Here is an 11,231-nt window from a genome sequence, read left to right on the forward strand (position 1 = left end):
CAAAGGGTGGCCACCAACACCACCAACATGCTGGTGCAGCGCCTGGTAGAGTGAGCAAGTGCTGCCAGGAAACTTTCGCTATAAATGCTACTTTTCGTGAGTGTTCGCTTAAAATTTCATCAATTTTGGCAGCACTAAGCAGACCCAAAAGAGCGCTGGAAGAAAAAAAGAACTAAGCTGAAAATAGAAAAATGGGCGTGGCCCAATGCACTCGACTGATTAGAATGCATTTTTGATTTTTTTTTTAATGCTTGTAAAAGGAATAGCATAACTTTTAATAAAAGTGAAAATAAACAGAAATGTGCACAAAAAGTTTCTCTACTCGTTGGTGTACTTGGTTTTAGTGAATTTCAAGGAACAATCCAGATTATCCAGCATCATTCAAACACGACCGCTTATTAGGGCTTAAAATGGGCATATTTCCCCTAGCGAAGATCGACGACGATTGAAATTTCTCGAGAAAAAAGTTGCGATCGTGCAAAATTTGTTTTGATTCAAAAAATGCTAACCTTCAAGATTAGATTAAGAACTGCTACACACATTGCAGTATGTAAATAAAAACGCAATTCGTTAATCGATAGGTACTGAAAGATTTCTGAAGTGTATTTATTTTACAACTCGAGTATAACTACTATTATCTACAAAAAACGTTAGTATGTTTTCTTTTTGTTCTCCCGCTGCCACTCCAAACGATTACCACTAAATTTCTTACAAAGTATTATACACAGTTACATTGAAATATGTTTATTTTACTATTTTTACTCGCTGCTCTCTCAGCCAGCAGCGATCTTTTTTTTCTTCATTCGAATTTCGTCGTCGGTGCGCAGCAGCAGATCGTTTGTCGAAACACGGCTTTACTTAATAAATTTTTTTCGACTGCTACTAGCGGAAAAACCAAAATATATATTCTCATAGTGTGTGTGGTGTGTTAAAAACTGGTTGATAAATCAGAATTTATAAAAAGAGAACAAATTTGATCATTGATAACAAACAACCTTGACATCTTAGCGCTCTGCCGCACTGTTTCTTCTTTGCTGTTTTTTTTTTTCTCTCTAATACAATATATTAGGAGGGGTTTGTTAGTCGTCAACATCTTAGTTCTCCTTAATGTAGTTGCTCTCGAAGATGTCCAGCTCGCGCTGGATAAAGTTGGCCTTATTGCTGAGCACCTTGATCTGCTTCTGGTTGGCCTCGATCACCGCGAGCGACGTTTCAATCTCCTTGAGCTCGCTGTTCATGTCGGTGGTGGCGGTGTCGACGACGCGGCACAGCCGGGCAAACGTGCTCGAGAGTTCCCTGATGGGGGAGGGAGTTGGTTAGTTTTTGAGGGGGTATTGCGATCAAAAGCGGTCACTTACTGTTGAACCTGGTGGCTGCAGTTGGCCGAGGTGAGGTCCACAATCAGCTTCAGCTTGCGGGTCGCGTGCTGCACGTACTGGTTCTTGAAGGTCTTCTCCTTGGCCGCGTTGGTCCAGGACAGGCGCTCGTAGAGGTACACGCTGCCGTACAGGATGCCCGCACCCACAATCACCCGCCAGCCGATGGTTTTGAGGAGCTGTCGAGGGGGGGGAACATGTTGAACTGAGGGGGACCTGGGAGATAAGATCGGCGTTACTTACCACTCCACCAACCAGCAAGCCCAACGTTCCCTGCGATCCGATCGAGGCGACCGCCACCTTCGATATCACCGACAGCTGCTCCTGCGTGATGAGTTCGTTCTCCGGCATAAGACACATTGGTGAGGTTGGTGACATGATCTGCGAGACCTGCCAAAATTAAGAAGCGTTACTCAAGTCGAATCGACAAGCCTGTTGACGCCACTTACGTTCATGTTGCTGTTCTGCCGGTTGTGTGTGATAGCTTTCTTGGTGCCGGCCCGCATCTTGCCGTTGAATCGCGCGATAAACGCCGTGATGCCCCACGAGAAGCGGAAGTCCAAGCTTTCCTGGAAATCGGCGCACAGATTTTGACAGTTGAGCGTGTACAGCATCTCGAACGGCTGGGTCCGGGCGACGACCTGGTGCGTGGCAAATACAATCTTTTCCGACGGGATCAGCGCGGTCATGCGGTCGGTCATCTCTCGCTGGGCCGTTTCGACGTTCATGGCCAGTGCCGTGCTGAGGCGCGCCCGCAGATTCGAGCCGAGCCCGCTCTCGACGTGGCCGTTGATCTCCTTCTTGTACACGTTCAGCACCAGCGGGTCGCTGTGGAAGGGCAGATTGAACTCGTCGACCAGCACGTTGAGCCGCCAGATTTCCTCGTTCAACGCCTTCGCCACCTTCTGCTCGACCTCCTCGACCATGTTGTGGATCTTCATCTTCATCTCGCGCGTCACCTGCATCAGCTGCGTCTCGGTGCTGGCGATCCGGTCGGTGAGCTTCTTCTTCTGCTCCAGCTTCTGGTTGCGCAGCTGGTTCGCCCGGTCGTAGATGTTGTCCAGCATCATGCGCATCTCGCTGGAAATGCCCTTGCCGCGCGAGCTGTGCTGCTCGAACTTGGTCCGGACGGCACTCTTCGAGATGCACTCCTCAAACTTGCGCTCAAAGTCCTGGAAATCAAAGTAGCGATTTTGGAAACCGTCCGCCAGCGCACCGGCAATCGCCGGCAGTCCCTCGGCCTCCTTCAGCCGAGCCTGGAGCGTTTCACGGGCCGACACGAAAAATACTCGCTCCTCGGCTTCTTTCAGGGTGGCCACCTTCAGCTCTTTGACGAGAAAGTCGATGCAGCGCTCCTGGTGCTGGGCTTTGACCTGAAGAGAAAAGAAGTTTTAATTTGATTTGAAGAACTGTACAAACAAGCTTTTTTCCACTACTGACGATTTAAGCAAGTACAAAATTCGAATTTACAAGTGCAGATCGACAAAACCCCAAAAAGTGTATCGGCTAGAAAGCGAACAGGACAAATTGGCACATGAAGCTACACTCTTTTCAGCCATTCGCTTCGTTACCTTATCCAGGTCCATCTGGCAAAACGAAAACGTTTTCGAATGTAATGGGAAAAGGTAGGAAAGGAAAAACCAACCAATGAACAGGATGTAAAACTCTAGCGATACGGTTCCACCTGCCCCAAACTTACCGATTCTTGAAATTCTGGCTCCGACGCGGACGCATCCCAGCGATTGTTCAGCACAAAGATGTTGGGCTTGGACAGCCGGGTCGACACTTCGTGAAAGAAGGACTTTTCCTAAAAAGAACAAACGCTTGTCGTTAAAAATCCGATCTTGTCTACCCTCCCAAACTCCCAACACTTACCGCCAGCGTCATCGTGGACTCGGCGTTCAGCACCAGCACAAACACGTCCGCGTTCAGGCAGTGGTTGTCGATCCAGTCGTCCAGGTTCGGCGAAACGTCCACGCCGGGCGAGTCCACAAACACCACGTCGTCCCGCAGCAGGCTGCACCGCTTGCGTGGCCAGAATATTCGCACCTTTGAGCTTTCGCACAGCTTCTCCTGGCACAGCGCGTTCGCCAGCTGCTTGATCGACTGTAATGTATAAAACCCGTTAAGTCAGCATCACTTCTTCAACTCAAGTAAAAAAAATTCTACGCACCGTTACGTTCAACTTCTCGTCGGAGCCCTCCTTGACCAGGTACGCTTCGTCGCCGTCGACGCCCTCGACCTGGCAGAAGCAGTTGGTGGTGTGGCCGATTCCGCTCGGCAGAATCTTGTCCCGCAGCATGGCGTTGATGACGGAACTCTTGCCGTTGGAGGTGCGCCCGAAGAACGCGACCTTCATGTGGTCCCGCGCCAGCACCTCCCGGATGCCGGCCACCTTGAGCACGTAGCTGCGGAACAGCTCCGACTCGGCCTTGTCCACGATCTCGACCTGGGCGGGCAGGGCTGGACGGTAGAAATTTCAAGTAGAAACACGTTAAATTTTCAACTCCGTTTATAGTGAGGGTAAAATTCTGGAGTTTTTTTTTTTTTTTGAAGAGGTCCAATAAACCAAATTTTCAGTTTTTGCTTTTTGGGTGTTTTTAAATACCCTTGACTCAAGGCGGTTTCAAAAACACCCAAAAAGCAAAAACATGAAATTTGGTTTATTGGACCTTTCCAAAAAAAAAAACTCCAGAATTCTAAAATCTCCCTAAATACTTTTTTGCATTTCTTGCAAAAACAAGTTTCGAAGATTGCCTTTAGAAAAATGCTTCACTTAGAAGTTTTTAAAAATTCGTGCAGAGTCGTTCCACCATACAATCTCAAAACTGTTTCTGTAGATTTTGATGCGCTCTCTCAACTAAATTTTAGATTCAAAGCCTGATTTTTAAGTCTCTTACCCTGAAAAGTTTGAGCAATGTTTGTATCTGCTTATAAAAAAGTGCTTTTCATTATCAGTGATACTTTTCGTAGAGTTGACCATAGAGAACGATCGATCTCATCAGCGTTTCGTACGCCAGATGTTGAGGTCTTGTGGGGTCCATAGTAGGCATCACTACCAGTGAAGATGCGCCTCCGAATTTCTCTGCTACAGTTGTTGTCCGACGGCACCAACGATCCGAGGTACACAAACTCTTCCACGACCTCGAACTCGTCCCCGTCGATCGTCACACTCGGTCCTATGCTAGCCTCGATTCCTTCTGTCAACAGATACTTCGTTTCGCCACATTCACCTTCAATCTAACTGTTGTGGCGACTGGAATTGCGGCCCCTTTCTGGGTCTACGCCGCTGGACTCGCACTTGGCAGCTTTGAGCTTCCACCTTGCGACTGTCAACACAGCGCGTCAAGGGAAATGAGAGTTGTCATTGTTGTTGTAAATAAATGTTATTCTTGTTTTGTGAGTAGAAGAATCCTCATGTGTTTTTTATTCGTTGGACGAAACCGTCTTGTTTGTCCTTTTAATTTGTTAATTCGATGCCAACATTTCAAAAAGCATCATGTACAAACCATGCGTTTTGGGAAAAACGCATTTGAATGTTGAGCATCCATTTTCAATTACCATTTTTATATAAAAGCAAAATAAGATGTTCTAATGATAACAAACGATGAAAAACGTTGCTTTTGTTGATACTTGTTCATCCATATTCAATAAAATATTATTTCCGTAATATTATTTGAGAAAAACAAACATAACTTCTTTTGAAATCACCAACGTCGATATCACCCTGCTGTCACTGAGGGGGGCGCTTTGTTATGATTCGTTTTTCTTCGCCGAATGTACATGGCGCTTTTTTCATGTTGCTTTTTTTTTCGTCACGAGGTTTATGTAGCCTTTTGTTTGACAGGTTGACAGGGCTATATAAACAGGGACTGCTGATGGCAGAGATTTTGTTTATGTTACTTTTTTTTAAATCATGATTAAACAGACTTTACTGAAGTAACTATTGCTCATTTTTGGTGGAGAGGTAGCTTTTTAGAAGTACTTTCAGAATATACAATAACCCAGAAAGTGTCAAAATGTACATGATGCCTTTTGAAATGTTACCGTCGAATTGTTTATTATTACACCCCCACGGCCTGCAACTCGACCACCCTGCGGGTGTCGTCCGGGGGGTTGTAAAACCAACCTTATCTGCTTCCCAGCTTCAGTTCGGTGTACCTCCTAGCCACCTCCTCGAACGTTCTGCCTGAAGAATTAGGCAGAGCGGTTTAACAAAAAGTCTTTATTCTTCGGAGGTTACAAGAAAAGAGAAAGATTTATCTGACAAACTAGCATGGCTTACTAAGATCTGTATGTCGGTTGCCTAGAGCACCGTTAGCCGTAATACGCAGCGCCTAACTTTAATCTTCAACTTGGTCTTCTCATCGTTCTTCGTCTGCTTTGGCGACTCCATCCTCTCCAGCATTGCTTCGCTCCATCAGCTGGCAGGTTTCCAACGATCGATTCAGCTCCAGCATTCCGAGCGAGGTTCGTCTCGCTGTCCTTCTTTGGTCCAGTGGATCCTGTGAAACATTCACCAGCAGTACTTCCGCCACAGCTTGTTACGGTTGCAAGGGACTTACCCACGATTTTGCGCTCCCGTCCGCTAGGCCTCGTGGACACTTCTGCAGAGCAGTTGTCACGTTCTGGTTGCGAAGGGAGCGCGCCGTTGGGTCCCTCCTTGTCTTCGGCTTCCAACAACTCCGCTACGCCGGGCTGTCTACCTGACGAGCCGGCAATCCGCACCTCTTTGCCTTCGTTCTCGGAGTTTCGTGGCGGCTTATCAGCTGGAACATCTTCAGCTTGTTCTTCCGCAGATTTCCCGCCTCCGATCTCGCAGGATGGTTTTCCACCGTCTTCAACACCACCACGCCGGAAAATGTCCAACGCGTATAGTTGTCCAGATCGGCGTCCGCTGCCCACCATACGATCTCCCTTTTCAATGGACACTCTTCCACCAGCGAACTTCACGGTCATTCCAACGTCCTCGAGCCGCCGTACCGAGAACAGATTGCTTCGCAGCTCTGGCACGTAGAGCACATCGTTGACTACAGCCTGTAGCGACCCTCCCTTGACCAACATCCTAACTCGTACCGTGCCGATCGATTCCGCCACCAGCGACTGTCCCGATTTGGCCACGGCAATGTGCACCTTCCGAGCCAGCGGCAGCAGTTCTCGAAGAGTTACTTGTCCCGCACCATGTGGCTTGTCGCTCCAGAATCCAGAAACCACTCAACTTTTCGACCCACAGTAGGCGACGACCAATCAGCAACGTTACCCGTAGCAACGCCAAACGCAATCTCGTTTTCGCTGGTCACGTTAGCTCTGCCAGACTTACCAGACCTCCAGCTTCTTTCCGATTCCATCTCGTCCGACCGTCCGTCGGGACAATCCGCTCGTTTGTGGCCATACCCACCACATCCGAAGCACTTTAGCGCTCTTCTCCTCCTGCTGGCGAACGACGACTCACCAGGACAGCTCTCCTCTTCACTTGGAACATCTTGACCGTTCCGCTTGGTCTGTTCGTCCAGCAAGCGCTTTTTGATGTACTCAAGGTCACGTCCTTCGGCTCGATCGTTTCAACCGCCGTCACCAGCGCGTTGAATGACCTGGGAAGCGCCAGTAGCAGCTGGCAAACCACGTCCTCCTTTTCCATCTTCACGCCGGCCGCTTTAAGCTCCCGCAGCAACTTGTCAAACTGGACAAGAAACACCAAGACATCCCCGCCTTCAGCCAAGCGGAGTTCCTGGAACAGTTTCTTCAGGAACAACTTTCCCGCAATCCCAACGCGCTCGAGCGTATTACGCAGCGCGTCCCAGGTCTCCTTGGCCGTCCGTGCGTCCTTCACGTGGTCCAGCTGGTCCTCGGCGATGCGGTTGACCAGGAGATTCCTGCAGCTCCGGTCCTTCGCAACTCGTTCCGCTCGACGCGTCCGCTTCTGCAGCTTCTGGTCCTGCGTGTCCGACTGCAGCTCCGCAAAGGCCGCCAGGTCCAGCGGTTCAGCCACGCAATTTAGCAAACCTTTTGCCTCCAGGAGGACTTCCATACGGAACTTCCAGTTGCCGTAATTCGCTTCGTCCAGCAACCAAATTGTCTCCTCCGACATCTTGCGCAAACTTCTTTAAACTTCGTTAACTGGGCCCATAACCTGAAGAATTAGGCAGAGCAGTTTAACAAAAAGTCTTTATTCTTCGGAGGTTACAAGAAAAGAGGAGGTGACAAACTAGCATGGCTTACTAAGATCTGTTTGTCGGTTGCCTAGAGCACCGTTAGCCGTAACTAGGTGCGTCCACTACACGGTTGCTTATCAACACTGCCGACAATGTCCAAGTTCTTTACGTGATTCGATCGGGTCGGTCATCGCACCCGAGATCTTCACGCTGCACCGTGCCCCGTTCATCGTTGATTTAACCATTCTGCTTCCCAGGAAAGCCGTTCTCGTGCATGATCTTCCAGTACCACTCCGCCTCTGGGCCGTTCAGGTGCTGTTCGTCAAAGTAATGCTTGCACCTTTCGATCACCTTGTTCCCACGGGTGTTATGCAGCATCTTCAGGTGTCAGATCACTTCCAGAGGAGGTTGTGCTGGAAGAAGGCACTATGTATGGCCATATTTCCCATTCGTCTGCTGGTGTGCGCCGGTATGAACTCTTCCTCTTGGCCAACTTGAGCGCCGTTGCGCAGTTTCAGCACTTGTACCGATAAGTATTACTTTTTAATATTGTTTTGACTAGAAATCTGGGAAAAGTCTGAACTTAAATACTCGTTGCAAAAAGATGATTTTTTCAGCACTCGTCGTTTTTATCGAAAGAGGTTTACCGAAAAAATGCTGAAATAGTAGTTTGTGCAACAAGTTGCAAAAAGAGGATTTTTTCAGCACGAGTCGTACATTTATCCAACGAGGTTCACCGAGAAGAAGAATAAGAATTTCTAATATTCAGTTTTTTTGCCTTCCTCACCTTACTGAGGAAAGGCTTTAAAATCACTCGAAAAATGAACTTCTCAATTAGACCTCCTAGACCCACCTTCATGTATACATATCGACTCAGAATCAAATTCTGAGCAAATGTCTGTGTGTGTGGTGGGATGTTGATCAAAAAATTGTCACTCGATTATCTCGAGACTGGCTGAACCGTTTTGGCCTCATTCGATTCGTCTTGGGGTCCCATAGGTCGCTATTAAAAATTATGGAGTTAAGTACTTCAAAAGTTTTGCTAAAAAAACAATTTTGACTAAAGTTCGGAAGATTGTAAAAAGGGTGGTTTTTGTAAGAAAACCTTTCATGTTAAAACTTTTTAGAAAGGTATTTGAAAGAACTTTCCAACGCGTCCAAGACATTGAAAATCTGACAACCCTATCAAAAGTTATAAGCACTTAAGTGTTATTTATGCACTTTTTGGAGGCCGGATCTCAGATATTTTGATGAAAACGTTGTCCGGATCTCTCATGCGACCTATCGTTGGATAGGTAATCAAAAGACCTTTCCAACGCGTCCAAAACATTGAAGATCTGACAACCCTATCAAAAGTTATAAGCACTTAAGTGTTATTCATGCACTTTTTGGAGGCCGGATCTCAGATATTTTGATGAAACCGTTGTCCGGATCTCTCATGCAACCCATAATTGTATAGGTAATCAAAAGACCTTTTCAACAAGCACGAATTGGATTGGGGATCTGGCTTTCCTATCATAAGGTGTAAGCATATAAGTGCCCTGCAATATGAAGACTATCCAATCTAGTGGTATTAATAATGAGTCAAATTGATAAAACACTGAAAAACATCGCCCTTTTGTGTCTATTTTGGATAGCACCCTTTGAATGTAAGGAAGGCACCAACCACCCTAGGGTGGATTAAGTTACGTTTTTAGGAAATTTTGATTTATTGATATCCTAATTTTATTTATAATTAATATCTGTTGTTAATTTTTTTAATAAACATTGAACTTTTTTGAATATTTTTAATCTTTTTATTTTTTACCCGATCAATCTCCGAATTGCCATCTGACAAGTCGCTTGGAAGTAAATATTGAGAAGACTTCTTTTATCATGCAAATAATGAATGTATTGAATAGTTCAACAACCGTCCCATCATTGTCTCGTGAAAAGATTTTTTCGTTCACTACTTATTCGAAACACACTCACCATCGATGAATCCGGTCGTCTCGACCACATAGTCCTCGATCTCGCCGAAGATGTCGTTGATCTTCTTCTTGGCGCGCACGAAGATCTGCAGCGGCGACACGTCGTTGTGGCCGGTGGTTCCAACGCCGCCGTGCGTGTGCAGTCCGCGTGGCGACGCATTCGCATCGAGCAGGGCCGCCGCCGTGTTGTCGTAGCCGGTTCCGTTCGTCGCACCACCGCCCCCACCGGTCACCATCGAGATGGTCCGGTTCAGATAGGCGGCCATTCAGCAAGGGCGAGAGAAGTGTTTTTTTTTTCGTCGGAACCAAACGCGCGGTCGATAATTTATTTGTTGTATTACGCGATTCGAATTGCGCGATTTGTTGTTGTTGTTGTTTTAGTTTCGTGAGTTCGTGTGAGTGCGCGCGGAGGATTACGTTCGAGTGGCCACGATGACGACGGTGGCCAGAGGCATAGTAGTGGTGTTGATAGCAAAAATAAGCTGATTAGAAAGGAGCTTGTGTGTTTCGGCTTTGTTTCGAATGTTTTTCCTACAATAACACGCACATTTCAGAGAAATTGGTAATTCAGAGAACACTTTCGCGAAAAATAAAATAAAAACACAAAACTTGGAGCGATGTGGAAATGCGAAAATCAATTCTAAATAAAAGAACTGAACAGCAATTACAGAGCAAGCTCGGGCCACAATAATCAGGTGATGTGCAATCTACTCCCGATTTTTAAGGTGAATCGTGGAATCTGTGGCGATAGCGGTACTTTTTTCTTTTCTTTTTTTGACAACTCAAGGAAGCAACTGAAATAAAAACAGAAGAAAGGTAAAAGAAACAATGATTAATCAAAAGTGAGAAGCCAACAACAACAATGGTTCGCACGGTCTACTTGGATAGTGCGGGGCCTAGAGAAAAGGAAAGAGAAATCTGTCAATCCGTCACCCGCTTGCCAGCTTCTGGAACTGCGCAAGCTGCGACCGCGAGTTCTTTTTCCGAAGCCCCAAAACAAGAACTACGCCTCAGATTATTTTCGTTCTAACTTAAGACGCAAACATCGAAGGGGGAAAAAAAGAAAGCGATGGATGCAAATCTAAAATCTTTTCCTTCAGCCTCCTCCATTCACGAACCTGCTTCGACTCGGACATGCTCAAGTGGTGTGTGCCTTCCGCTTGTCACGATTTCCGGCGCCCCACTCAACAGTTCATCGCCACTTGCTGTAAGCCACCGGAAGGAAATTATGCAGGGGTCACGAATTACTAATTTTCCCCAACCTATGTACACTTTTTGGATCGAAACTCAAATGTTTTAGCTCTGCGCGACAACACACACGCGTGATGTAACTTATAAATTTTCTTCGCAGCTTTTTCCACGATGACAGATTGTGGTGGATTGACAGAAGTCGAGGCGATCGCTAGTGTTGTGGGCTAACGTCGCGCGCAACCAAAGAACGGAAAGTGTAGCCGCGGCCGATCATACACGCTCGTGTGAGGTTAAGATAAATTCGGATGGATAACGCAATCATGAAAAAATATACCCTCAATTTTAGTGAAGGAGCCATTACACTACCGCAAACAAATAAACAAACTCGCACTTTTTCGTGTTTGACAGTATGCCAAACTCGCAAACAAGGCAAAATGTATGCAGGCTGACGTTTGTACAAACAAATCCAGGCAAACTATCAAAAAGTGCGAGTTTGTTCACGCAGAAAAATGTTTTGTAAATCAGCCTGTACGAGGTTTGAA

General features: G+C 46.6%; 2 protein-coding genes across 4 annotated transcripts; both read right to left on the reverse strand.

The window, feature by feature from the left end:
- Positions 1-570: 570 nt before the first annotated feature.
- Positions 571-10,850, reverse strand: LOC120429830 (transmembrane GTPase Marf). 3 transcript variants are annotated; one of them, XM_039594890.2, is made up of 10 exons: positions 10,617-10,850; positions 9,500-10,029; positions 3,550-3,839; positions 3,252-3,482; positions 3,076-3,183; positions 2,948-2,962; positions 1,826-2,749; positions 1,620-1,766; positions 1,359-1,555; positions 571-1,296 (listed from the first exon to the last, which is right to left on the reverse strand). In XM_039594890.2, exons 2-10 carry the CDS (start codon positions 9,762-9,764, stop codon positions 1,095-1,097), a joined length of 2,379 nt encoding a protein of 792 aa, XP_039450824.1. In that variant the 5' UTR covers positions 9,765-10,029; positions 10,617-10,850; the 3' UTR covers positions 571-1,094. The 3 variants fall into 3 exon arrangements, with proteins under 3 accessions (XP_039450824.1, XP_039450823.1, XP_039450825.1); XM_039594889.2 differs by having other exon boundaries at positions 9,500-10,292; XM_039594891.2 differs by lacking the exon at positions 2,948-2,962 and having other exon boundaries at positions 9,500-10,292.
- On the reverse strand, positions 5,693-6,440 carry LOC128093433 (uncharacterized). Its single transcript, XM_052710168.1, has 2 exons — positions 5,942-6,440; positions 5,693-5,881 (listed from the first exon to the last, which is right to left on the reverse strand). Exons 1-2 carry the CDS (start codon positions 6,438-6,440, stop codon positions 5,727-5,729), a joined length of 654 nt encoding a protein of 217 aa, XP_052566128.1. The 3' UTR covers positions 5,693-5,726.
- Positions 10,851-11,231: the final 381 nt, after the last annotated feature.

The sequence above is a fragment of the Culex pipiens genome, chromosome 3 (assembly GCF_016801865.2).
Source record: "Culex pipiens pallens isolate TS chromosome 3, TS_CPP_V2, whole genome shotgun sequence".
In the NCBI taxonomy this organism is placed as follows: Eukaryota; Metazoa; Arthropoda; class Insecta; order Diptera; family Culicidae; genus Culex; species Culex pipiens.